General features: G+C 39.3%; 2 protein-coding genes and 1 pseudogene across 6 annotated transcripts; 1 reads left to right on the plus strand and 2 right to left on the minus strand.

Annotated features, from left to right (window-relative positions):
- Positions 1–4246: 4246 nt before the first annotated feature.
- Positions 4247–4833, minus strand: LOC107280297 (uncharacterized; annotated as a pseudogene).
- Positions 4834–11718: 6885 nt separating this feature from the next.
- On the plus strand, positions 11719–20769 carry LOC4333007 (calmodulin-binding transcription activator 3). 5 transcript variants are annotated; one of them, XM_015775603.3, is made up of 13 exons: positions 11719–11968; positions 12463–12582; positions 14428–14543; positions 14983–15071; positions 15207–15249; positions 15889–16063; positions 16177–16293; positions 16368–16705; positions 17113–17451; positions 17615–18297; positions 18550–19129; positions 19678–20001; positions 20471–20769. In XM_015775603.3, the coding sequence occupies exons 1-13, from the start codon at positions 11926–11928 to the stop codon at positions 20582–20584; spliced, it is 3081 nt and encodes a 1026-aa protein (XP_015631089.1). In that variant the 5' UTR covers positions 11719–11925; the 3' UTR covers positions 20585–20769. The 5 variants fall into 5 exon arrangements, with proteins under 5 accessions (XP_015631089.1, XP_015631092.1, XP_015631090.1 ...); XM_015775606.3 differs by having other exon boundaries at positions 20480–20769; XM_015775604.3 differs by having other exon boundaries at positions 16180–16293.
- A 4678-nt stretch (positions 20770–25447) lies between these two features.
- LOC9272330 (transcription factor MYB93) lies at positions 25448–27223 on the minus strand. Its single transcript, XM_015775608.3, has 3 exons — positions 26843–27223; positions 26595–26724; positions 25448–26385 (listed from the first exon to the last, which is right to left on the minus strand). Exons 1-3 carry the CDS (start codon positions 26982–26984, stop codon positions 25704–25706), a joined length of 954 nt encoding a protein of 317 aa, XP_015631094.1. The 5' UTR covers positions 26985–27223; the 3' UTR covers positions 25448–25703.
- Positions 27224–27790: the final 567 nt, after the last annotated feature.

Consider the following 27790-nt stretch of genomic DNA (forward strand, 5'->3'; position numbering starts at 1 on the left):
TGCGATAAATCATGATGCCATAATGAATGCCATCAATGATCAGAAGATGCGCCTAGAAACAGAAGCTTTACACGAGTCGTCAACCATGGAGCAATTTTATGGTCCTTGTGGAGGTACCATGAAGTACCATTTTTTCTATTGTAAATTTGGTACTTCATGGTACCTAAGTAATATGAGGTACCATGAGGTACCAAAATTTTATACCTCATGGTATCTCTTCAAGAACCGTAGAATTGCTCTCAACCATGAATGCTCAGAAGTTGTGATGGTTTTTCTGTTCCTACATGAACTGGAAGAGTTAGTCGTATGTATGCAGGATGCAACACTCAATAGCCAGTTAGTTAGTAGTTCTTATCCCTCAGAAACTGCAAACAACAGGTTCCAAAGTCTTCAGTTGTGTACTCTAGATGGCTCAACATTTTAAGAATCTGCTGAAGGAAATATCATCGTTGCAAAGAGGTGAAGGTGAAACATGGGTGCTGAAAAATAGCTACCAGTAATTTCAGCGGTAGTGACCGGAACAAAGTTTTGGTCATTAGCATACTGCATAAGTTAATTTTGTTCAGGTAGGAGATGCAAATTTGATGGGAAATGCCCCTAGTGTTTTCTTTTTGAAACATTTTGGCGTGGCTAGCTATTTTTGCTGGTTCGTTTTGATGGGAAGAAATAAATCTGAAACATGAATATTTTGGCGACAGGTTGTAAATACTGGAATACAAACATTTGGTACTGACAGGAGGACTGCAACAATTCGTTCTCTCCCAACTTTCAGGTGCTACATTTATGAGTCGAAGCATGACCTGGTAATACTTCCTTCACAATTCGTTCTTTTCTCATTTGTTAGATTTCCAGCTCCAACAAATTTGGTGCAAAGTTTCTTATGGGAACCTGGTGTGGAGTGTGCATGTGGAAAAAGCCAAACAACATCTCAGTGATTAACTGATTATGCTTAATTTGTTGTTCGCTTTGAGACAGCTAGAAGTAACCGAACTCAGTTCTTGGATTAGGTTGGCATGTTTAGACATATTTTGCTCTGTTGACATATATACCTAGAAGGATATCATAATACTCTTGCTTCGTATATATGAAATCTATTGTTTGTCCATGGAGGTTCAGATTTCACGCTACGGGAGAACGGAGTTCTGTTGACGATGCCACATTTCAAACAAGATTTTAGTTTCAAATGCTCTGTCAAGTAATTTTTGTGGGTATTTTCCCTGTCAAGCAGATGATGTCTGAGTTGTCAACGTGAGCAAATTTGAAATACAACCCCGCTAGTCATTGAAAACGACATTTGTAAATGCAGCGCATATTTTCTGAGAAAAAAAAACAATTTATATATCCTCTATTTTTGCCTGGTTTCAGATTAGACCCTCTACTGCAATAGAGTTTCTATAACCCTTTTTTTACTTTGAAATTGAGTGGAAAAATACGTTCTGAAACCTTCTTCTTTGGTCGCTGCTGGATGGATCCCTTCGGAAACCTCTGCTTCAAGACTCTTGAACCCGACCCGTTTTCAAGAGTATGGCCTTCTTCTTGAGGGGACCCTGTCGTTTCCTGTCAAAAATATATCAGTGTGAGCTTCAACCAGAACATATAAAGCAAGGCATAATATAGCAGAATCATTGTTTATCCGTAGCACGCAACTTACTAATACTTCATGAGCATGTCAGACATCAAAGGATATAAACATTATTGCTACTCACACATAACACTGTTTCTCTCTTTCTTGAATGAGCCTTATTATCCCCAAGTGCATACTGTTGGAATCTCTAATTTTAAAAACGCACATCAGCACATGAGCCTACAGTGAGTCGAAGTTATTAAATTTGGATACGACAATGTGTTTTCTTTCTGTGGGTATGGTGGCCTAAGTGAAGTCCACTTGGACCAGGACTTAAAAGTATGATTTTGGTTTCTGAAGAAAAAATTGACCTAATGTGTGACTGAGAGTGTAGCGTGGCTCTGCCCTCTCCCGCTGTTTGGAGTTGCGTTTTTAACCGTCATAGTAGTTCCTAGCTTCAAGTCCCCCCTTTTAGGCATAAGCCAGTCTGGCTGATTGTTTTGTGTAACAAAGACTCTTTTCCTGCTAATATATTGACGTGCAATCCTTTTGCGCGTTCGAAAAAAACCTAATGTGTGACGACCCAGCAATGGCCGCATGACAGTAATGGTTATGAACATTATGGTTTGTCCTCTATTCTCATAATCGAATCTTTGAACGATGCATGTTGATCAGTCTTTGACTGAATATTTCTACTGCTGTATTATACTCATAACAAGTGTATGTGAACTACTTTTCCATAATGCCTTTTTACTTGGTACCATACCCCGAGATTGCTGCCAAAAATACAGCTATCCTTTTTAGGATAATAATGGCTTGAATTTGGCTGGGCACCTTGTTCTTTGGAACAGATTTCCAGGATAAGATGTTTTATACTACCTCCATTCCATATTTGTCGTTTTAAGTTTTTTTTAATGTTTGATTATTCGTCTTATTTAAAAAATTTTGGAATCATTATTTATTTTGTTTGTGACTTGCTTTATTATCAAAAATATTTTAAGTATGACTTATCTTTTTTATATATTTGCACTAATTTTTCAAATAAAACGAATGTTCAAACGTTGCAAGAAAAAGTCAAAGCGACATCTATTATGGGATGGAGGTAGTATTGCATAGCAATAGCAATAAGAACTTCAATTAAGGTGTGTTTAGTTCACGCTAAAATTGAAAGTTTGGTTGAAATTGGAACGATGTGATGGAAAAGTTGGAAGTTTGTGTGTGTAGAAAAGTTTTGATGTGATGGAAAAGTTGAAAATTTTTTAAAAAAAGTTTGGAACTAAACTCGGCCTTAGTTGGATGCCTGGATGTATTTTAGGCTATTCATTATACATTTGGATTAGCATTTTGTGTACATGAGTGAACAAAAATCAATGACAAAACTGCTCAAGTTTTTGCTCTGCTGATCTACTTTGCCGCTCTGTAGAGTGTTAGCAGACCAAATGAGACAAAAAAAAAGACTTGGGATTTAGAAATTAAGGATAAGAAGTTTGCACAGAAAAGGCATAGAGAAGATATTAGTAACATTTAGCTTACTCCAATAGGCAGAAGGTTGTGCGATCTATTAGACAAAATAGTGAAAGAAAAAATGGAATTTATAGCATCACTGCATTTATGTCACAAATAGACCGCAAAATGAGAAAGATGAACAAGAGTTGAGATGATGGAACAGTCATCTGTAAATGGTTTCAAGGCGAACAAATTTAACTTGCAATGCATTTAAATCTCCTGTTTCAGCGAAGCCTTGAAGCAGCAAAGAGGCGAAACCCCAAAAGAAAAAACATTTTGTAACTATAACACCTCAAACTAAAAAGTGATAAATTTCTGTTGGTAAAACTAATAGGATGTTAACTACTACCTCCATATTTTAATGTATGACGCCGTTGATTTTTTGTCCAACGTTTGACCATTCGTCTTATTCAAAAAATTTATGTAATTATCATTTATTTTACTGTGACTTGATTCATCGTCAAATGTTCTTTAAGCATGACATAAATATTTTCATATTTACACAAAATTTTAAATAAAACGAAGGGTCAAACGTTAGTCAAAAAAAGTCAACGGTGTCATACATTAAAATATCGAGGGAGTACATATTTTCGAAGACACAGTATTATAAAAGCAAACCTCGACATTTCAAAAAATGTGTGTTTCATGTCGCAACGCGCGAACACTTAAATACCATTTCCAGATCACCATCCATATCCCGCATCCCTTCATTTCATATGATTAATATGCAATCTCCTCAACAACAGAAACAAACATTTATCGCCAATACCACTATATCATCCTAGTTTCTTCTAGCACAATCTACCTCAAGGATTCAAGCAAGACAAAAGCCATGTTTGGGGGAACTTGAGATTCTAAGAAATAGCTGGTTGATAGCCAGCTAATGAGAATATGAAAAAGTTGGGTTTTCCAGCTTCTAGCTTTTCATTTTTTTGGATTCTATAACTACAGCTTCTGATAATTTGGATAAAAAGCTAACTATTTGGAGAAGTTTCTGATTCTGGGAGAAGCTACAGCTGCAAAAAAAAACTCCTCCCAAATAGGCTAAAAACAATTATTTAACAACAACATAGTAGAAACTAATTAATTCTAGATTAAATAAACTAGAATTAACTCGCTAAGAGTTGCAACATTACTTGATCAAGAAAATGTAAGGGGGTCAAGTAACCGAACGCCTCACCTTGCAGGTTTCTTAGTGGCAAGACGCGTCCCGCTCCACGGAAACTTGCCTTCCTCCTCTACCTCTCCGGCTCCGTCTCTCACTATGGCAACCCCCTCTTCTTCTTCCCTAGTCTCCCGGTGTTCCCACACACCACCTTGCTGCATCCTGCCATGGAGAACCCACCTTCTCGTCCTCCACTCAGAGCCTTCCCTTCCCCTCTGCGCCCTCTTCCTCCTCCACCACCTTCCTCCTGGCCACGGCCAGGGCAACGCTGGCTTGGCGTGCCCTCTCACTGAGGACCACCCCGACAAGGAAGAGGCCGGCTGGTCGGGGGACACATGGAGCGTAGAGGGTGACGTAGGGCCTTCTTGTAGTATGGCCTAGAAGCAAGGAAGGCGCCATGGCGGCGAAGCTTCTTGTCCTCGATGTTGAGGGTGCGGAAATCGGTGACGGAGAAGTTGTACGTGGACTCGAGGCAGCAGCGTACCTTTGAGGTGGAGGGGATGGTCTTGACGGTGAACTCCTAGATGGAGGAGAGCAACACGGGAGGGAGCATGAGATTGAGGGGCATGTTTGCAAAGTGGATCACGCGGCACCCATGGTGTCAGTGGTAGCAAGAGGCAGTGGCCGGTGGGGTTTGGAGGATGAGAAGCGAAGATGGTTTGAGCCTAGAGTGGGCTTCGGCCGGAAAAAAAATAAGTAAACTTGGCGATTCCCCGTGTTTTGCTGTGAAAATTACTGAGCAATTCTCAATATATATTTTTTTCAACAATCAAGTTAGGAGTGAAAAGAAAATAATAATAATAAAACGTCAGAGGTTATCAGTACTTATCACAAAACCGTACTCATATAGAGTATATGTAGATACTATAAAAATGATAAGATATATTTGTTAAAATATTGTCAAAATAATGTGCGGGATGATGATTGGATATGCTTGCATGTTAATTTGTAGAATTACATAAATTGTAGATGATGTTGTATGCTTGCATGAGGTTAAATATGTAATTATTCACCAAAAAAAACTACTCCCTTTGTTACTAGATGTTCCCGTTAACTTTTTATTTAAAGAATAAGGAAATCAAAAATCAAATTTGTACTTTAAGACAAAAGTTAATATAAGTAGTAACTTTGTGTTTTTTTCTCCCATTTCTCAACTTCTACTCCCCCGTCTTTTACAAAAAGAATTCTATAGAAAAGTTACTTTAAAAATCATATTAATTTATTTTTAAGTTTTTTAACTAATACTTAATTAATTATATGCTAATGAGCTATCTTATTTTTCGAGTTGGAAGAAATTACAAACCAACGGATTCGAACTCAACCAAAGGTTGTGTTCGATACACCCTCCTCTCATCTTGTACCATTCGTTTTTCGTGAGCACGCTTCCCAAACTGCTAAGCATTGTGTTTTTGAAAAAAAAATCTATAGGAAGTTATTTAAAAAATACATTAATCTATTTTTTAAGTTTATTTTATCTAATACTTAATTAATTATGTGCTAATGAGTCATTCCGTTTTACGTGTGGCGGGAGAAGTTCCCAACCTTCTCTTCCGAATGTGGCTAAGCAACGTTCGTTAGGAGAACAAAGGAAGAAAAATTCCCTCATTTTACGCTCTCATGCTTCCCGAACTACTATGGATGGAGGGAGTATTAAACAATGAGGTTTTAAAAAAAATCTATAAAAATGTTTTAGAAAGTCATATTAATCCATTTTTCGAGTTTAAAATAATTAATACTTAATTAACTTTACGCTAATGGCTCATCTTATGTTTTCAATCTTCTCATTTTCCCTCTTCTAAAACACACCCTAAGATGCCCTTAAATTTGAATTTTGTTCTTAAAATTTGTCTTATAAACAAGCCAAATTTTGCTATAGGACATTGCGACTTCACGGTTTTAGCTGTAGGACACCGCGCGAAGTGACTTTTGGAGAAAAAACACTCTATAAATGTGGTAATTTGCCAGTGGACATCACACCCATTAAAATAATAATTTTCAGTTGAAGAGGAGAGAGAAATCGCGTGAAAGTTCTAAAATGCCCTTGGGCCTACATGTTAGATCTCCCATATCTCTTCTATCTCTCAATCACTACTTCAACATCAGCGGCATTAGTACTACACATCTCGTGTCCGGTGCCGGCGACCAGCACGAATGACGACGACAACGCTCCCACTCCCTCACCGTTGTCCTCCTCCTCCACGCCTCAGTGGCCCAACAACGATAACAGGGAACGGCGGCGGTGACACCATTCCGACTCGGGAGAGCGCAACGGTGAGGGAGTGGGAGCGGGAGCGGGATCTCGCCGATGACAGAAGAGGGAACGAGCCGGCGCTGGGATCCCAGTGGTGGATGGCAACGGCGGCGACGATGGAAACAGAGGTCAGATGCAAGGCGGGTAGTGGTGAGGGGCGAGGAGGTGGCCGATGACAGAAGAAGGAGCTGGCCGACACTGGAATGCCAGTGGTGGTTGGCGACGGTGGTGATAGAGGTTAGATGCGGTGGAGGCAGTGGTGAGGGGCGAGGAGGTGGCTGATGGGGGAGCGACAATAAAGGCGGAAGTGGATGGTGAGGACGATGGAGAAGGCAATGAGGGCGAAGAAGAGGAGCGCCGTGCACGGGCACAAGAGCACCATCGTCGGACCGAGTTCCTGTGGCGGGGAGCAAGTACGACTCTCTCTCCTGCCCGCCCGTGCCGCCTCCCGTCGGCGGAGATGACCCCCACAGTGCCGACGGTGAGGATAGAGAGAGAAGAGAGATGGGAGAGCTGACACGTGGGTCTAGGGGTATTTTTGACATTTCATGCGTTTTTCTCTCCTCTACAACTAGAAATTATTATTTTAATGGGTGCGGTGTCCGCTTACAAATTACCACGTTTATAGAGTGTCTTCCCCCAAAAGTCACTTTGCGTGGTGTCCTATAGCTAAAACCACAAAGTCACAATGTCTCATAGCAAAATTTCCCTATAAATAAAGAGTTAGCCAATGTAAATTATGAAGAATTGAAGAAGCCCTCAAAGTTTAATCCTAAAATCGAAATCAAGCATAAGCTAAGCCAAAGACTATACAATGGGCGAGGAGAGTCAATGACAATAATTGTGGATGATTGTGCGCACATTTAATTTAAAAAGAAACATGCAAACATAATTCCTATGGACCAATTTGCAGTCCAAACGCATGCTTTTGTTCGTTTAGACTCGAATGGATATTTATATACTCCCTCCATCCCAAAATATTTGACGCTGTTGATTTTTTTAAAAATGTTTGACCATTCGTCTTATTCAAAAAATTTAAGTAATTATTAATTTTTTTCCTATCATTTGATTCATTGTTAAATATACTTTTATGTATACATATAGTCTTACATATTTCACAAAAGTTTTTAATAAGACGAACGGTCAAACATGTTTAAAAAGTCAACGGTGTCAAATATTTAGAGAAGGATGGAGTAGTTTATTTCATGGAATGGTGAGACTCGAATAGCAGGCGGCCGGAAAATAAAGAATTAGCAAAAAAAAAATCATGTGCTGCATATGCAATTCTAGCGCCTATTAACTCAAGAGCAAAATACTATAATCCCAACCATATAAATTTGCCCGGGGGAAATGTAATGTGGTCAATTTAATTTTTTTTTGAACCCTCATGTGTGGTCAATTTATGCTACAGGGGGTCACCTTTTCCTGGTCATCGCTTGCGGTCCAACTGCATTTGTGTGTTATTTACGGCTTTACCCCCATCGACATTATGCTTGCAGCTTGCAAGGGCCCCAGCCTGATGAGTGACGACAACAAGCTCTTGCTGTTTTGTTCTCAGCCTTTTTTAAAAAAAAAAAGTTGTAGGGAAGGCCTTAATTATCATTTTCTATCAAATCTTTCAAACACTGAAAAAATCAATTTAATTTTACCTCAATGAAATTACTCCAGAACCATGATAAAAAATATCTTTGTGCATTGCTAGTTTCACTAGTACTATATATATTTAACCATATGATATTTTTACATGACGTTTCGTAGAACTTTCAAAACTTTAAATGTTGATGTTTTTTTTTTAAAAAAAACAGACTGGTTGGGAGGAAGGAGTACAAGCTAGGCTTGTTGTGTCATTTAAAAAGAAACTAAAACCACAATTTCTTATAATATAATAAATGAGAAGAACAAGATTGCACAGGAGAACCACCCATTTCAGAATGGTTGCCCATCGTTTTTTAAGTCAATATTAATTAGGAGTACGATCGTTATAATTTTTGTATTTATTGTGCCAGTTAAATTCTCCGGTACCAAGTGGATATATATAATGTTCATCGTTTTTTTTTTCTGCGTGTGTCAGAATGTGTGGTGGTGTGTTGGGGGACAAGCAAGAGGTACACATGTAGTAACATTTTCTTTATATTCAGTGCTTTTATTAGTTATTTTATGTATATAATGATTTCAAAATGGTCAGGGTAACGTACTACTCCAACTATATTAAATTTTTCTTGGTATCTACTCAACCATGATGTGTGCTAAACATGTGCGTTTTGTGTGGCATGGAAGAATTTTGGAACAATTAATTCGTTGTTCCTTACGAATATCGCAAAATATATATTGATGGTGTAGACGTGGGGGCTGCCGGTTGAGCACTTTGGCAATGAGTGGAAGGCCGTGGCATCATTCCATGAAACAATGACAACCATGAACTGACCTCCTAACAAATATGTAAACCCTTCGTTCCATAAAAAAAACGAATCTAGAACTGAATGTGATACATCCTACTACTAAAGACATTGATTTTTTTATGGTACGAAGGGAGTAGTGTACAAATTAATTTAAAAACATGCCCCTTAAAGACAAAAGTTTGATGCTAGTATTAGGAATTTTAAAATTTGAGTTAGGGGTTGTTTAGTTCGCGAAAAGAAAATTTTTGGATATCACATCGAATATTTGACCGGATGTCGGAAGGGGTTTTCGGACACGAATGAAAAAACTAATTTCATAACTCGTCTGAAAACCGTGAGATGAATTTATTAAGCCTAATTAATTTGTCATTAGCATATGTAGGTTACTGTAGCATTTATGGCTAACCATGGACTAATTAGGCTCAAAAGATTCGTCTTGCGATTTCTATGTAAACTGTGCAATTAGTTTTTTTATCTATATTAAATGCTCCAATGCATGTGTTTAAAGATTCGATGTAATGTTTTTGAGAAAAAAAATTTAGAAACTAAACAAGGCCTTAGTTGTGTAGGAAAAGAGATCAATGCTAAGAAAGAACAACAAAAAAATCTGTCCATGCACAAGGTTAACTTGGACCCACTCTCATTTGAGTTAAGACCCTGTTTAGATGGGACTAAAACTTTTTAGTCCCTATCACATCGGATGTTTGACACTAATTATAAATATTAAACATAGACTATTAATAAAACCTATTCTATAACCCTAGACTAATTGGCGAGACGAATCTATTGAGACTAATTAATCTATGGTTAGCTTATGTGATGCTACAATAAACATGCGCTAATTATGGATTAATTATGCTTAAAAAATTTGTCACGTGAATTAGCTCTCATTTATGTAATTAGTTTTATAAGTAATCTATGTTTTATACTCCAAATTCATCCGATATGATAGGGACTAAAGTTTAGTCCCTGAATCCAAACACCACCTTGCAACAGATCACCTCACCAACCCCTCCTCATCCACACACAACAGTCGTACCACAATTCTTAGGCCGAGTTTAGTTCCAAATATTTTTTTTAAACTTTCAACTTTTCCATCACATCAAAATTTTCCTACACACATAAACTTTCAACTTTTCCATTACACCGTTCTAATTTCAACCAAACTTTTAATCTTGGCGTGAACTAAATACACCCTAATATTCATCGTCCATTTGAGTGCTTGTTTGAACGTAAACTGTAGTTTAAAATTGTTGTGCTCCGTAGTTTGGTACTAGTAGTTGTGGCAGTGATCCCAACAGATTAAGGCTCCGTTCGTCACCTCCTTTTCTACGCGTATGCTTTTCAAACTACTAAATGATACGTTTTTTGCAAAAAAATTCTATACGAAAGTTGCTTAAAAAATTATATTAATCTATTTTTTTAAAAAATAGTAAATACTTAATTAATCATATAATAATAGATGCTTTATTTTGCATGCCGGGGGACCCCTCCTCCCAAACACATACTAAGGTATCACTGCATGCTCGCTTGCCGTCCTCTGTTCATCGGAACACTAGCTCTCTTCCCGCCCTATCTTTTATCTTCACTTCGTAGCCTAATTTGTCATATATATGTTCCTTTCTAACCAAGGGAACCACGATCCTTTTAAGCAAAGTAAGGCCTGGTTTAGTTCTAAATATATAAGTCAAGTAATTATGTGACAAAAAAAGGCCCACATCCAAAGCCCCTACATATTCAAAACAAGTTATTCCCCCCGGAGTACAAGAAATTGAAACAAAATGTTAAGCCATTATTTTGTTTTTATGGTGTATCGAATCAAACCAATCTTTTCATTTACTCCCTCCGTCCCATAATATAAGAGATTTTGCCTCTTCTAGTTGTCCCACAATATAAGGTATTTTGGTGTACTACTTGTCATATCCATCAATTCCAATTCATATTTCTACCTATTTTAACCCTCAACTAATCACTCACCTATAAACAAATCTCATTTAATAGGGGTATTATAGTATTTTCTTGCTATTCTTAATCTTACCCAAAAGGAAATAATCCCTTATATTATGGGATGAAGGGATGGATGGAGTATTTATGTAGCGGTACTCCCTCCATCCTATTTTAAATGTAGTTATATGTTTTCATATTTAACGTTTAACCAACCGTATTATTTAATTTTTTATGATAAGTATTTTTATTGTTATTAGATGATAAAACTTGACTCGTACTTGATGCGTGATTTATTTTTTAATTTTTTAAAAATAAAACAGATGGTCAAACATTAAACACGAATCCTCGCAACTACGATTAAAATGGGACTCGGAGTATCATTTTTATTCTTTGGAAACTACTACTCCCTCCGTTTCACAATGTAAGTCATTCTATCATATCCCACATTCATATTGATATTAATGAATCTAGACATATATATCTATCTAGATTTATTAATATTAATATGAATGTGAAAAATACTAGAATGACTTACGCCGTGAAACGGAGGAAGTAACGAAGAGAAAAAAAAATCCATCGCGGTATATTCCATTCCTCCATGTGGGCGAAAAAAGTCCAAAGCGTCCAAAAGCAAGCGACGACAAAAAGGCGCGAACACGAGTCAGCACCCACCTCGTCCCTTCCTGCCTTGTAGGGGCATTCTCGTCCTTTCGCCACCTCACCACCCGTCACTTTTTTTTCCTCGCTTTCACACTCGCTCGCTCGCTCTCGCCGTCGTCTAGCTCAGCTCACCCTCAGCTCAGCTCGGCAAAAAAAAAAAAAAAAGAAAAAGAAAAAAACACAAAAGCTTAGAAATAAAAAGTATCTTTGTCCACCTCGACGGCGCGCGCTCTCCTTTCGCCTTCGCCGAAGCTTCGCGTCGCCATCGCTGCGCCTGCGCGCTTCCTCCTCCTCCTCCGGTTTGGTTTAAATCCCCACCCGATTCCCCTCGCGGATCCCTCCCTCCCCTTCGGTTCAATCCGCGCCACCCTCCGACGACGGCGAACCGGCGATCGACGGCGCGTTTCTGGCCGGGTCGGGTGGTGGTGGTCGCATGGCGGAGACACGCAAGTTCTTGATGCCCAACCAGCCCCCGGGTAGGTTGTTCTGGTAAATTAAATCATATGGTCTGGTCGTCTCGTGGGGGGTTAGGGTTTTGCGCGGCGGTGAGATTACGAAGATTTTTGCTGGTGTTCTTTGGGGGTTTATGGGTGCGTGTGTTTGCTTTTAGATTCCTGATGCTGTTCGAAGGAATTTTGTTTTTTTTTTAAATTTTTACGGCGTGATGAAATCCCCCTCCCGCAATTCTGCTACCCATCTGAAGAAGAATTCGGAATTTTGTTTGGTGTTTTTGTTGCTGGTTTTTTTTTTGGCTCACTCTGCAGAAGCTTGAATTCGACTGGGGCGCCTCCTCGTTAGAATTTTCTACGATTTGATCTCTTGACTTTTCTCTCCAATTATTGAAACAGACAAAAAGTTTTTGTAAGACGGCATTGCAGAGTGTGGACAGCAGCTGGGTGGGAGTGGTTGTCGACGTTGACTAACTGATGACTAATAATTCTCGATTTATTATTATTTTGTCATTTTGCAGATATTTCGCAGATGGTGCTGGAGGCTAGGAAGCGATGGTTGCGACCCACTGAAATATGCGAAATACTCTCAAACTACAGGAGTTTCTCTCTCTCGCCTGAGCCACCAAACAGGCCCGGAAGTATGGATCATTGTCCATTTTTTCTTAAATTTAAGTTTCTTCCTCTGGTCTGCTGAACATCAGTGGACTAAATCTTTTGCGTAATCAGACAATTGCTTCACTTTTTGGATGAACTCCTAAGCGAAGTGACAGGGCGTAAATAGCGCGGCAGAGCTTTTCCGAGCCTCCCCGGCATGGATGCGTTGTGTGGGGATATGTGATGGTATGGTGGGGATCGAGTCGATGAGAGGGGGCGGATTCGTGTACTCGTGTAGATGGGAAGAATGACACTCATTGGATCTTAATCCACCATCTTCAGGTTCAACTGATATGGGGGAGAAGAAACACTGAATTGTCATGGTACAGTCACTCTGAATTGTATCCTATCCATATTTTTAGCTGGTAGCTGGGGACAGTTGATGTCACTTGAAGTGCTTCGCATCGGGAATTCGACTATTTACTACTCAAGGAAATGGTAGCATGTTGTTTGCACATCATATGGCAACCTCCCCATTCCTTTCCTTTCGTTCCTTCCACCGTGCCAGCGATGACCACCATTGGCCTCTATTTGGTTAGGTCCTGAACCTTGGAACACAGATAGAAAAATAGGAAAATCTGTTTGGAACACAGGAACTGAAAGCACAGGATTAGGAATCAGGCCCACTTTTTAAGGATGTGAAAGTGGGCCTAACCAAATCACCACCACACACACAAATATGGAAAATGAACAAGGCTCTGTTCCTCTAATCCAAACAGGACTTAGGCAATGTTTGGAAAATGGGTTTGGGATATGATTTCCCACCCCCTAAAGGGTAAATTTTAATCCTAGCCATCCATTCATCTCACTCCATTTTATCCTATCCTCCATTCATTTCCATTTCCCAATCCCACCTCTCCTAACCCATTTTCCAAACACACCCTTAGTGGCAACAGCTTGGGTTCCTCTTCCCCCACCTTATCTCTAGGAGGCTAGCCAGCCCGGTGACTGCAACTATGATGGTTAGTTCATGGGTGGTGCTAGGGTGGGGGTCACAAGCCCTATCAGTTATGTTAGGTAGGGAAGAGGCAGAGAGGGCACTGCCAAGCGTGAATGGTGACAGCGCATCAGGCACCACGCAGCTATGGTAGGTGAGAGTACTACTATGTTTAAGGGGATAGGTTGGTGGTGGAGCGTGTGGTGCTTGCTGTTGCAGTTGATTGGCAGGGTAACGCTTGGTTAATCAAGGCTAGTCGGTGTATACCTGTTACATCTTGAACATAATATAAAGGGAACCTATTTTCAAATTACACTCCATCAATTAAGATGAACATACTGACTATACCTCAGCAATCGCCACCTCTAATGTACTAGTGTGCCTTCTCACCCATTTGATATCTGGACACTTCAACTAAGCATATGATCCCAGCTCTCCAAATACGTTCTTGTTTTAGCATTTCACTAATGAATTTTTTCAGTCCCTCTCATCCTTTCTGAGGAGTGAGGGCACTGGCTGAATAGTTAAATAGCAAGCAGATTCAGTACAATGGGTTCTCCTGCCCATTGTATCACAAGAGGAATGCCTTCTCACAAGAGATTGCCTGTGCCTCCTGAGTGCTGAAATATATACCCAAAACATTACATGTGATTGCCCATCCACTAATCCTGGAACTAATTTGACCCCAAAAAACCTGGAACAGACAATCCAAGGGTGGTTTGCTTTGAAGTTGTTATATGTGACTTTTCCTAACCGTTTATTCTCTCTAGATGCTTGCTGCTTAAGGTTGTTGGTTTGTGTTGTCGTTGTTGTTTGAACCTTTTTATTCAATTTCATTAACATTTAACACTGATTCATGTCTGCATACTTAATTTGCATATCGTTGCTGTAGGTGGCTCTCTTTTTCTATTTGACCGCAAAACATTAAGATACTTCAGAAAGGATGGGCATAACTGGAGGAAGAAAAAGGATGGGAAGACCGTTAAAGAAGCTCACGAGAAACTAAAAGTAAGCAAATACGAGGTTTTCAGTTATGGGAAACCAATATTTGGAAGTTTGTCTATATGTGGTTGTTTTGTGCTTAAGGGTGTATTATGTCATATGGTCAGTTCCTAATTTCCAAGGATGTGGTCGTATATCCATTTACCCTCTGCCCTGTCCATCATAGACTTATGTAAGCCACCATGTTGACCGTACTTATTCCCCTGGCCATACTAATGCATGAAAATGTACTCAAGAATGTGACCTCACAAGTTTGGTTACAACTTTGATCTGGAAATATAAAAATGAAATTGTTGGCTTCACATTTACTGATAACAGATGATTTCTTGTAAATCTACCTCAAGCTATTTGTTTTATTCATTGGTGTTCACATATGTTTATTTTAACTCCCTTTTGGTTGTTGTCTGTCTGCACTAGTTTGCTAATGTGAAGCTCCTTAATTTAGGCTGGCAGCATTGATGTTCTACACTGCTACTATGCTCATGGAGAGGAAAATGAGAACTTCCAAAGAAGGACCTATTGGCTGTTGGAAGAGTAAGTGCAGAATATGGTGCTATGTTTATATTTTGTATTTCAACTGTAGACTCATTTGGATGGTATTGATAGTTGACCTGATATCCGAAGGAAAGCATGCACTGTGTAATAAAATGAATTCTCTTTACTTTTCAGGGATTTCACGCACATTGTTCTTGTACACTATCTTGAAGTCAAGGTATGGTTTATTTCATACTGTGTACACCAAGTATCTTGCTCTCATTTGTTCCTCTTTTTTTTTTCACCTTTTGCTTATCTTCTTTTTTTTTTGAACAAAGTATGACTTCCAGCCTCAGCATCAATCAAGGATGCACACAGCCATATTTGTGGACATCAGGATTTGAACCCTGGTGGATGGAGTCATGCACTCACGAGTCCACCACACAAACGATGCTTCCCTTGCTGTATCATGGGAAACTAAAAAAGTGGCTAATGGGGTTATTATCTAATGCGGAAATGGCCATTCGCCATCTATATTAGCCTATTAGGCACACTCTTGCTGCATGTGCAGAGCACAAAACACTCTTGGCTATCTATGACTTAAACTTCAGCTTTCCTTCTGTCTCATGCTACAACTCAGTTAAACCCCTCTGCATCTATGCCCCTTCCTCTAGACACTTCATTGTTCAACACCTTCCGATAGAGCATACATAAAGATATTATGTATAAAGTCATTTGTTTTAGAGATGATGAATTATTTTGTTCCATTGGGTTCTTTTCTACCCATATTTTCAAATATTTTTGTGTGCATCAGTACCTTCATAACCATAATTTTATCTGATTTATGTTTCTTGTTTATCTATGATTAACTTTCCAGGGTGTAAAGCAAAGTTTTAGTCGTGCTAAAGAAGAAATTATGCAGTTATCTGGTGCTGATAGTCCATCGTGTTCAAATTCGATTACTAGTCAGAACCAGATGACCCCACAAATAATGGATGCAGCTGAAAGCCCAATTAGTGGGCAGATTTCAGAGTATGAAGGTGCTGAACCAGGTATTGCCATTTCTCTTACTTTGTTCAGCACCATCTACTCTAAGTATAGATTTACTGATGCATATTCAATTATGCACCTTCTTTCAGTGTATCTAAAGCGAAATTCGGTGCAGCAGATAATTGCCCAGCAAGCTCCAGATACAACCCTCTCATTGAGATGCAGCAGCCTCTGGATGGAATCGTGATGGATAACATTTTATACCCTTCTTCTTCAGCCATCTGTAACCAAGGTATGATTCTTGCCTCTACATTCTAATTTTCTTGCTAATAATGGCTTTTAATTCATCTTTTCTTTTGCAAACAGTTTCAGGTTATCATGGTGAATTGCCACCAGGAACATCTAATCTAAATGGTCATACATTTTCTCACAGTGACATAGCTAGAATGTTTGATGATTCCAGCTCTGGGCTAAGAGACATTTCCAGAACCCTGTTTGATTCAATGCCTTACGATGAGCATTTCTCAGGATATGCAAATGGATTCATGGAGCCAACTCTTCATTCTTCTTTTTCCATGATAGAGGCTAACAATCTGGAGGATAGCTCTCTTCTGGAGACATATACATCTGAAGCTCTTTACACTAACAACCTCAGCCAGAAGGAAGCTGATGCACTAAGTTTTGCTGGCATATCATCGCCAGAGGTACTTCATTACTGTCTTGTTAACTTTCTTGATATGTTGGATGGAGATGGGGATTTGCTTAGCATGTTAGTCAGCCCCATGAGTGTAACCACTTCAAAATAGTCTATATAGACAAACCTCAGAGCGCATTTGCATCTTTCGCTTGTAGCCTCTTTGGGTATCTAGTTTGTCCTAGTTGAATTCTCAATTCAAATCTTGAACAACTGTTGTGTTGACAGCAACATAACACATTCATTCAATATAACTCTTGAATTGACAACAATATTAAAACAAAAGAAAACTGGCAATGTAACAACATGCTATGGAAGCTAATGCATGTCTAATGTTATGGCCAAAAAAAAAAAATCATCCTTTTGCAGATAAAAAAAGTACCAAAATATTGTACTTATCTACATACTGAATTTCAGGTGAATGGTAATAAATATACTGAAGGAAGCACCAAGCATCCGCTCCTGAAGCAATTGTCATTAGATCTATTTAAGATTGAGTCTTCTGGTTTAAAGAAACATGACAGCTTTTCAAGGTGGATGAGTAAAGAACTTGGAGAGGTGGTTGATTTGGGTATCAAATCAAGTTCTGATGCTCTCTGGAGTAGCATTGAGATTGTGAATGCTGCCGATGGTCCTAGTGCACCAACTAATGAACAGTTAGATGCTTATGCAGTGAGCCCTTCACTTGCGCAAGACCAACTATTCAGCATTCTTGACATTTCACCAAGCTGCTCATATATTGGTTTGAAGACAAAGGTATGCAATTTGTTTTACATTTCTAATTATTGTCAATCTTAGGATATGCACAATTTTGAGTCTGTTGAGGCCTTGTAAGTTGATAATATTATGGTTACTTGATTAGCAATCTGCAGTAACCACCTATCCTTTTGCAAGTTATTAAATTATTTTACACACGCAGGTTCTGGTAACTGGTACATTCCTGGCAAGTAAAGAGAATGTGGAAAATTGCAAGTGGTCATGCATGTTTGGGGATGTTGAAGTACCAGCTGAGGTTTTAGCTGATGGTTCCCTACGCTGCTATGCACCAGAACATCAATCTGGAAGAGTTCCCTTTTATGTGACATGCTCAAACAGGATCGCTTGTAGTGAAGTGCGAGAATTCGAGTACCGGGATTCTGATGCTCAGTACATGGAGACATCACATTCTCAAGCCAATGGTATAAATGAAATGCATCTACAAATTCGTCTTGAGAAGCTACTCACTTTGGGGCCAGATGACAATCAACTGCTTGTTTGTGGAAATGAAAAACTTGAGTTAATCAATGCTATAAACTCCCTGATGCTTGATGAGAAATGGTCAGATCAGGGATCACCATCCGGCTCTAAAGATGTTGTCACCCCAAGGAACCAAAGTTTAAAGAAATTGATGAAAGAAAAGCTTCATTGTTGGCTTATCTATAAAATATATGATTGTGAGAAGGGCCCAAATATACTGGGAAAGGAAGGACAGGGTATAATTCATTTGGCGGCTGCACTGGGCTTCGATTGGGCTATAAGACCAATACTAGTTGCTGGTGTCAATGTGAACTTTCGGGATGCTCATGGATGGACTGCACTTCATTGGGCTGCGTCTTGTGGAAGGTATTTTCAGACAACTATAGAATTTTCAAATAGATAATGGGTATGGTGTACAAACACTTAATGTAAAAAGAACCACCTTGCTCTTCCATCCCTAGCCACTTGGTATAATTGACTGAGTCTTGATAAAGCTTCCATTATCTAAAATGATTAGGAGAGGGGCATGCGGAATATGTCTAAATTTCATGAAACTAAATATCTTGCAGCTATTTCTTTTTCTATTACATTGAACCCATGTTATTATATGCTTTGTAGAGAGCGAACAGTGGGCGTCCTTATAGCAAATGGAGCTGCAGCAGGTGCATTGACAGATCCTACTTCTGAATTTCCTTCTGGAAGAACTCCAGCCGATTTAGCCTCTACGAATGGACACAAGGGAATTGCCGGTTTTCTCGCGGAATCTGCTTTGACAAGCCATCTGTCAGCACTTACTTTAAAGGAATCAAAAGATAGCAATGCGGAAGAAGCATGCAGATTAACAATTCCTGAAGATCTCCCTGAAATGAATTATGGTCAGCTTGCTGTACAGGATTCTCATGCTGAATCATTAAAGGATTCATTAAGTGCTGTTCGTAAATCCGCTCAAGCTGCAGCTAGGATATTCCAAGCCTTCAGGGTGGAATCATTCCACAGAAAGAAGGTCGTGGAATATGGAGATGATGATTGTGGATTATCTGATGAACACACATTTTCACTTATTTCTCTTCAAAAGGTCAAACAAGGGCAACATGATACACGTTTGCATTCTGCTGCTGTACGTATCCAAAATAAGTTCCGAGGATGGAAGGGAAGAAAGGAGTTTATGATCATTCGCCAGAGAATTGTGAAGTTACAGGTACCCTTGTAACCTTTTTCTTCTAATCTTTCTTAAGACTACATCTACTGAATTCCCATGATAATATAGGATTTCAAATAGCTCCTTCTAGTTGATATACAATTTTCCTATAATCTGGTAGTTAATAACAACAGGAGACCTTGTGACGTAGTTCCTTACAAGTCTCTGCTTTTCAGTTTGAGAATAGATCATTCACATTGAATTTATCAACTTTATATTTATTTGAAAAGGTCCTGCACACTGCACAAATAAATTAATTTTTCTTTAATTGTATTTGGCCAATTGGCCCAGCTGCAGCCTTGAAGCTAAATGTCAGTTCTCGTATTCTATTTAGTTCATTCAGTCAAGGTGGCATATATCCTGATTTAAAGTCAGTAATTTTGATATGCCACCTTATAGTTATACAAGTAGTCAGTACTTATTGTACTGACAAGTTGTTAACATCTTTAGTTTCTTTTGTTGATTCAATGTAATGCCATATTAGATGACTTGTCAATAGTCCTGTTCAATGATGATATTAATCTTGTAAATATTTTTTTAATCATTAGGCTCATGTGCGAGGACATCAAGTGAGGAAAAACTATAAAAAAGTAGTCTGGTCAGTAGGTATTGTCGAGAAAGTTATATTGAGATGGAGGAGAAAGGGACGTGGTTTGCGTGGCTTTCGACCTGAGAAACAATTAGAAGGCCAGACACAAATCCAGCCTGCAAAAACAGAGGATGAATACGATTACTTGCAGGATGGCAGAAGACAGGCTGAAGGCAGACTACAGAGGGCACTGGACCGGGTGCGCTCTATGACACAATACCCAGAAGCAAGAGAACAGTACCGTAGGCTTACAACTTGTGTTGCTGAAATGCAACAGTCCAGGGTATGACTAATACTACTCATCTCTTACCAGATAGTCACACTATTCTGGGTCATGCATTAGTGAAGGAAAAATGTCTAATTTACCACTGCTCTATCTTGCTTTTATCATTCGTTCCTTTTTTTTTTCCAATAATGACAAACTGATATCTTCCTCAGCTAGACAACCGAAATCTGAAAATGCTTCATTTGCTAAAGACCATTAGTAAATCATTTGATTTCCGAGCCTAGTTGTTTATAATCAATCATCTTATATTCTTCTCTGTTAAGGCCCAATCTTCTAGTGTACTCTGATAACCAGGTACTACACTAACAAGCACTAATTCACAGCACGGTTTTTGAAAAATAAAATCAAACCGAAGAAAGACTTCCATTACTTTCGTTAGCCTTTCCTTTTTTTTTTCTTTTCTCTTTTTCAAAAACAGCCTATATATCTGTTTGAATCTTGCTTAGCCTTTGGTGATTTTGGGCAGATGATGCAGGACGAGATGCTAAGTGAGGCAGCTGGTGCTGACGGAAGTGATTTCATGAATGGACTGGAGGACTTGATATGCAGAGACGACCCCCAAATGTCTGCCATTTGGTGAAGTCGAAGTTGTTACATCAGTTAGGCTGATCATTGCCTTGTTCATTGCCATATTAGCCTTGTAAATTCTTCCGCTTGTATTTCACTCACTGCTTAATATCTAGCTCATGCTGTTAGTATTATGTAACTCTGTGCACTGATCATAATAGAATATTTCTCTCCTGTATGTTACAGGTAGGTTATGCACCAGCTGTTCATTTTATTTATTTATTTTTTTGCTAGAATGACCGAAGGAGGTCATTCAATGTAAGTAAAATGACCAGCTGCTCATTTTACTTGCGATGCAATGATCTGGGCAATCGAATATATAGGTAGTATTTGTTCTTCTTGGCTATGTAGATGATACTTTTATGGTATAAAAGTATTTTAGACAGATACTATTTATATAGTATTTTCACGTCATATCTAGGTACACATATAACTCACAATAATTCCATTTAGTTATCTATAATTAATTGATATTAACAATATGATTATATAGAGAACGATGTACAACGATGGTATTAAGCTGTTTAGACTGATAGATGATCAATAGACGACACTATTTTCTCTTCACCTCAACGGAAAAAAAATGGGCTCGTGCAAACGATTTGACTGTAATATCGAGCCATACAAGTTTCCATTTTTTTCTATATACTTTACATGTTAATTAAAAAATGTAAAGTACCTCTGTTTTAAACCAAGTTAATTTAGTAAAAGACATGAGAGTTACTCCATCTGTTTCATAATGTAAGTCATTTTAGTATTTTCCATATTCATATTGATGTTAATGAATCTAGATATATATAGAATGACTTACATTGTGAAACGGAGGAAGTAATTTAGTAAGAGATATGAGGCTTGTTTAGATTCGTAATAGGATGTGTAATGTGTTATGTCCTATATTAGATTAATTTATTTTAGGACTGACTGACGGTGTAGTTAGCAGCGGTTCTGCACCGGTTACTATCTCCATCGATTGGAGTTGTTACTACATTTTTTTTTAATCTTAGTTAGCGTTCAAATTCAAGTTGTTCATGCGTCATCACAAAATAGTGATTACAAAATGGGGGCAGAAGTACAGGTGGGGGAAGAATATCGGACGAGACAATCGCACATTTGCGCCCACGTTACCCTAAATCTCTTGGATTCCCGTCGATAAAAAAAATCTATCGATTTTGCATATATATTGCTCTTGCTGCATATGGCTTAATTTACAGGCGTGTCATGACGACGTTTCGCTGATGCAAAATGTTTAACTTAAACATATCTAGTTGTAGTACTACTAGCTCCCGAAGACAGGAGCTCTCCTGGGCAGGAAACATATCTAGTAGTACTACTAGCTCCTGAAGATAGGAAGTCCTCCACCACGTAGGATTTTTAATTTTGGGCAGTTATGGTGACCATGGAAAATGTTCCTACTATCGGCAAGCCATAGTTTATCCAAGTCGTCCTCGCAACATTTTATATTCATGTCAAGCCATAATTTGTCTATGTTATGGTTTGCTAAACTTAGCTATGTACGTTTTAGTCTATATTAAGTCAAACATTTTAATCTTAGACTGTAAACTTTTAAGATTTAGGTATGGTTTAGTTCCCAACTTTTTCTTTAAACTTCTAATTTTTTCATAACATCAAAACTTTCCTACACACACAAACTTCCAACTTTTCTGTCACATCGTTTCAATTTCAATCAAACTTTCAATTTTGGCGTGAACTAAACACACCCTTAATGTTTTCAAATTTGTCATGAGAAATACTTCCATAGTATTATAACTCATTCGTATATTGTTAATAAACTGCATGTTTTTAAAAATAAATATGTTCACTTAGGACAAAATAAAACGATAATAGCGGGGAAGTGCCAAACACCCCCTTAACCACTTCACAATTTTGGCCCAAATACTTGCAACCTCTTAGGACTTTTTCTTTTTTTCCCCCTAATAGCAGCTTTCTTGTTTTTGCCGCTGTCTAGTTTATTTAGAGCACTAACAAAATTTAATAGCCAAAGTAAGCGGACTTTGCTAAGTGGCAAAAGAAAAAAACGGCTGTCTTAATTTTTATAGCGCTCTCTACTGGTTGGTGCCATCGATTATTAGTATTTTTCTCACTATATCTTTTTGGGTATTTTCCGTCTTCTAGATCGATAGCCATGCATGCATGCATGCATGCATCTTTATCCTGCAAAATCTTGGTCTCAAACTCTCCCGTGCCATAGGCTCATCGTGTTTGCTCTGATCGGGAACGAGGGGATGGCTCACCTACAATGCACGACCTTAGCTATGCAAATTTATAGTTTGATCCCTTCACGTCCTTATTTATTGGACTATTATAACCCTCTTTGCTTCTACTATTACTAATTGAATACTTCAGTATCACTACTGAGAACTTATCTTTACTGGGTTGGCAAAATTAAACCACATTAGTTCGGGTTTCTATTCTAACTTGGAACTAAACATCTGTTTTTTTTATCCCGGTATAAAATTATCACGGGACTTAGATGAATACCAACCGGGACTTAAAAATTTAGTCAACCCATATTTAGTCCCGGTTGATTATAACAACCGGGACTAAGATTAAAAAAATTACGGCTACCCTGAGCCGTGTGCCTCCTCCTCTCCCAGCCTCGATCTTATCTCTCCCAGCACGCCTCCTCCTCTCCACTCCTTCTCCTCTTCCCCTCTCCATCCTTCTCCTCCTCCCCTTCCTCTCTACGTCGCAGGCGGCGGCCAGCATGGAGGGCCGCGCCCGGCGGGGTCGTCACGCGAGGAGGTCAGCGGCCGGCGCGGAGGGTGGCCGTGGTGGTCGCCGTGGGGTTTTTTTCTTTCTTTTTTCCCTCTTAATTTGTGAATGATTGTTTGTTGAGGATAATTTGTTCATTCGATCTGTGATTTGAGAATGATTATGTTGTTGCGGATGATTTGGGATGATTATGTTGTGGATGATTTGGGATTATGTTGTTGTGAATGATTTGAGATGATTATGTTGTTGTGGATGATTTGGGATGTCGGGAGATGATATTTCGTTGTTGGGGATATCGGGCGCAAGATATGCAAAATAGAAAAAAAAAGAAAAAAAACTTAGTCCCGGTTGGTAACAGTACCAACCGGTACTAAAGGGACTAAAGTACTAAAAATGTACATCTTTAGTTCCGGATTTGTAGTACCGGTTTACAACCCGGGACTAAAGGGGTTGTAAACCGGGAGTGAAGGTGGGTACTCCACTAGTGTATAAACATCTAAACCCCTTTGGATCAATTAGATGAAGGGTTCACATCGATTTTCTACTACTAGTAAAAGCACCGCAGAAAATTTACTTGAAAATAATTCTAAGCGAAGCTCTTTGAAAAATGTGAGGTGTCTGGATATTTTTATTTTATTGGGGGCAGAGGGTGCTACCCTTTGGAACATTAAGGGCCCGTTTAGTTCCCCAAAATTTTTTCCCAAAAACATCACATCGAATCTTTGGACACATGCATGAAGTATTAAATATAGATAAAAAGAAAAACTAATTGCACAGTTATGGAGGAAATCGCGAGACGAATCTTTTAAGCCTAATTAGTCCGTGATTAGCCATAAGTGCTACAGTAACCCACATATACTAATGACGGCTTAATTAGTCTCAAAAGATTCGTCTCGCGGTTTCCAGGCGAGTTCTGAAATTAGTTTTTTCATTCGTGTCCGAAAACCCCTTTCAACACGGTCAAACGTTCGATGTGACACCAAAAAATTTTCTTTTCCCCAACTAAACACACCCTAAGCATTGAGGGTTTGGTCGGTATGTATTGCACTAATTGGTGTTGTAACTTACGAAATGGGCTAATGAACCATTTGGGCTCCCCTGTCAATGAAGATGCCAGTTGCCATATTTACCTTTTACTTTTATGTTGTCTTCTACGGGAAACTATTTTATCCCTCGAGAGGATGTTTCCTCGTTATTTGCATACCATTACGAATTTTTTTTAAAATAATAAGAAGATGTATTAACATGTGATATATCACTTCACAAACATACAAGTTCAAATTCAATTTCTATATTTCACAACGTAAAAACAAATTAAACTACAGCTAATTAACGTATGTTCACAACTAAATTTGTCCTTTTCGTTGTGATATGTAGAAGTTGAATTTGAACTTGCATGCTTGTGGAGTGATATATCATATATTATACATCTTCTCAATTGTTTTCAAACTTTTTGAGATGTGGAAGTTGAATTTGAATTTGCATGTTTGCAGAGTGATATTTCATATATTATACATCTTCTCAATTATTTTTAAACTTTTTAATAACTATTTGAGTGGTATACAAATAACGAGGGGACATCCCCTCGAGGGATCAAAATCCACTCCCTTTATTCTACCTTACCAAATTATCATCCTTCTTTTTTGTGTTTCAATCCATTTGAAAATATATTTTCCAAATTTACTCCTAAATTGTAAACCAAAAATCCATATATCAAGTAACAGAAATACAACTATATAGGCCCAACTTAACGTATGGTATGTAAGCAAAGGAGGCAAGATGCATGCATGTCGTTGATGTAATGGTATGTAGAGATGAAGCTAACTACAACACCGTGATTTTCTATATGAAGATTGCATATATATATATATATATATATATATATATATATATATATATATATATATATATATATATATATATATATATATATATATATATATATATATATATATATATATATATATATATATGACGTTGATCAATAAACAAATCTAACATTATTCAAGTTATCTTCATCTGTTATCATTATATTTTTTTCAATTCCAAAACTAATTGGTTAATTGCAATTGTGTATCCAACGGTAACGGTGGAGGCCAAGTATATAAATTAAACCATTGATTTCGATCATTGAAAAAAAAAACGACGATATGGTATTACATATCCACAAAAGACGAACTTCATCAGATAGCGAGACACAGTACATGCCTGCGATCGATTTTTATGTTTTTATATGCCTTAGTTTCCACCAAATTCAAATATCAGCAATGCTTTTCATTCATGTACAGGGCCAGCCAGTCACCATCGCTGCATGCTACGGAACAATTAACACGTCGACTCGATTAATGTCTGATGATTACGACACCCTTAATCTTCTACACTCTCACGCTCTAATTACATCAGAAATCTAGATTACTGGATTGCAAATCATCGATGGCGTTCGCACTGCACAGCAACGCCGTCAGCTCCGAGGGCAGAAACTCGCCGCCGCCGCCGCCGCCGCCTCCGTGGTGGCCGGTCACCGTCGCCGCGCCGGCGAAGGGCGACACGGCGCCAACATGGTCGCCGCCGATGTGATCTTGCCACCGTTTCAGCTCGAGAGGCTGGCTACCACCGGGTACCACGAGAGAAGGGAGAGGAGTCGCGGCGGCGGCGGCGTAGGACGCGACGGCTTGGGTCAGGAAGCTGCTCGCCGCGTTCAGCTCGGTCGGGTGGCCGCCGCCGCCGCTCGTCGCCGAGGTGGCCGGCGTCGTCTGTGGCTGGAGGAGGAGGTGCTGGAGGCACTGCAGCTGCGCCGCCGCCGCGTCGGCCTGCTGGTAGTCGACGGCGCCGTTGGCGGCGCCCCACGCACCGCCGGCTGCGGCGGCGTGGCCGACGGCGAGGTCGACGGCCAGGCTGGCGAGCGCCACCAGCTGCGGGAGCGCGGTGGCGAGGTCCCCAGGCGCCGGCGGCCGCGGCCGCGCGCGGTGCGTGGCCGGGTCGATGCCGGCGCCGATGAGCCTCTTCTTGAGGCGCGTGTTCCAGTAGTTCTTGATCTCGTTGTCCGTGCGCCCAGGAAGGCGTGTCGCGATGGTCGACCACCTGTGGACGGACATACATAAGTTACTTAACTGGTCGGTGCACGAAACATATGTCTTGTACATCATTCCGATATATTGATGTATGTATGTTTCTGACATAATTTTAATGTCTAGATTCGTATCTAGATGTTATGTTGTTGTTTTTTTTTTTGGAGGAAGCTAAATTGAGTGTATCACTATTACTAGGATGATAAATTTTGATGTACATACTTATTGCCGAGGACGGAGTGGAGGGTAATGATGGCCTGTTCTTCCTCAGGAGTGAAGTTGCCTCTCTTGATGTCAGGCCTGAGATAGTTAATCCATCGCAGACGGCAGCTCTTGCAGCACCTGTTGAGCCCTGCACATATATATTGTATAAATTTCATGAGTTTTTCTGCATATATATGGTTAATTAAATACAAAGAACATATAATTAAGCAGCTAGTTAAAGCAAAGATATGTAGATGCATATGTACCGGCTCGCTTGGGGAGAGACCTCCAGCTGCCATGGCCGCCGTGCTGGTCGACGTAGGCGACGAGCTTCTCGTCCTCCTCCCGCGTCCACGGCCCCTTCTTCACGCTGCTCTCGTCGCAGCACGGCGGCCTCAGTCTCCCCATCGAGCTAATTGCAATCTCTCTGACGAATCAAATACTGCTCTCGCTTTTGCTTGCTCTCCCAGCTGCTGAAGCTGATCTCTCGATATGATCGATCGTCGGTTAATCAGTTTGCTCCCTGCACTGCTGCTCTGCTAGCTATATCCGCTGATTTGAATGTTTGATGCATCTGTTGTTTGTGAGTTTATAAAGGCAGACGATCGATCGACTGGCAGTGGTCACGCCACAGCCCTAATTTTAATGCAAGTACCGACCTACTCTCGAAAATTTTATAGCACGTCCATCTCAATTAGCGTAATTAATTAAATGGACACTAGTACGACGATGATGCTGATACACATGTGATTCATACTTGCATGCGTGCTGGATATACATGTAGACGTGTAGTATACAGGTCTATGGATATATGTCCTGTAAGCTGTAATGCATGCACCGTGCTATCTAAGCTAGCGAAATTAATTAAACAAGGTAATTAACAATTTATTATCTAATTTAAAAAAGGTGATTAACAGATAACAGATCTCAGAAAAGTAATTTGTTTGCCTGAGACTGATCGAGAGCTAGGTTTCCTAAGCTAGCTACCGCCAACTAACATCTCGATCTCTTTCATAACTTAAAAAAAAAACATCTCGGTCATGCCCTCCAATATTCTCCGGCTGCTATGAATCTATGAATCTCATATTGGATATATATATCGCCCGCCTACAAATCTAAAATAAAATCGAGTCATGTTCTGAATGTGCAATATATCTGAAAAACAAAAAAAAAACTCTTTCTGTTCTTTCTTTTTTGTTCTTTCAATGTAATGC

The sequence above is a fragment of the Oryza sativa genome, chromosome 3 (assembly GCF_034140825.1).
Source record: "Oryza sativa Japonica Group chromosome 3, ASM3414082v1".
NCBI classification, from domain to species: Eukaryota; Viridiplantae; Streptophyta; class Magnoliopsida; order Poales; family Poaceae; genus Oryza; species Oryza sativa.

Coding starts and splice junctions, on each gene's coding strand:
- LOC4333007 (XM_015775603.3), top strand. CDS start 11,926: ATGGCGGAGACACGCAAGTTCTTGATGCCCAACCAGCCCCCGG. Junction 17,452..17,614: donor ATATTGGTTTGAAGACAAAG/GTATGCAATTTG, acceptor TTACACACGCAG/GTTCTGGTAACTGGTACATT. Junction 18,298..18,549: donor TGGGCTGCGTCTTGTGGAAG/GTATTTTCAGAC, acceptor TATGCTTTGTAG/AGAGCGAACAGTGGGCGTCC.
- LOC9272330 (XM_015775608.3), bottom strand. CDS start 26,984: ATGGGGAGACTGAGGCCGCCGTGCTGCGACGAGAGCAGCGTGAAGAAG. Junction 26,725..26,842: donor GTCTCTCCCCAAGCGAGCCG/GTACATATGCAT, acceptor ATATATGTGCAG/GGCTCAACAGGTGCTGCAAG. Junction 26,386..26,594: donor CACTCCGTCCTCGGCAATAA/GTATGTACATCA, acceptor GTCCGTCCACAG/GTGGTCGACCATCGCGACAC.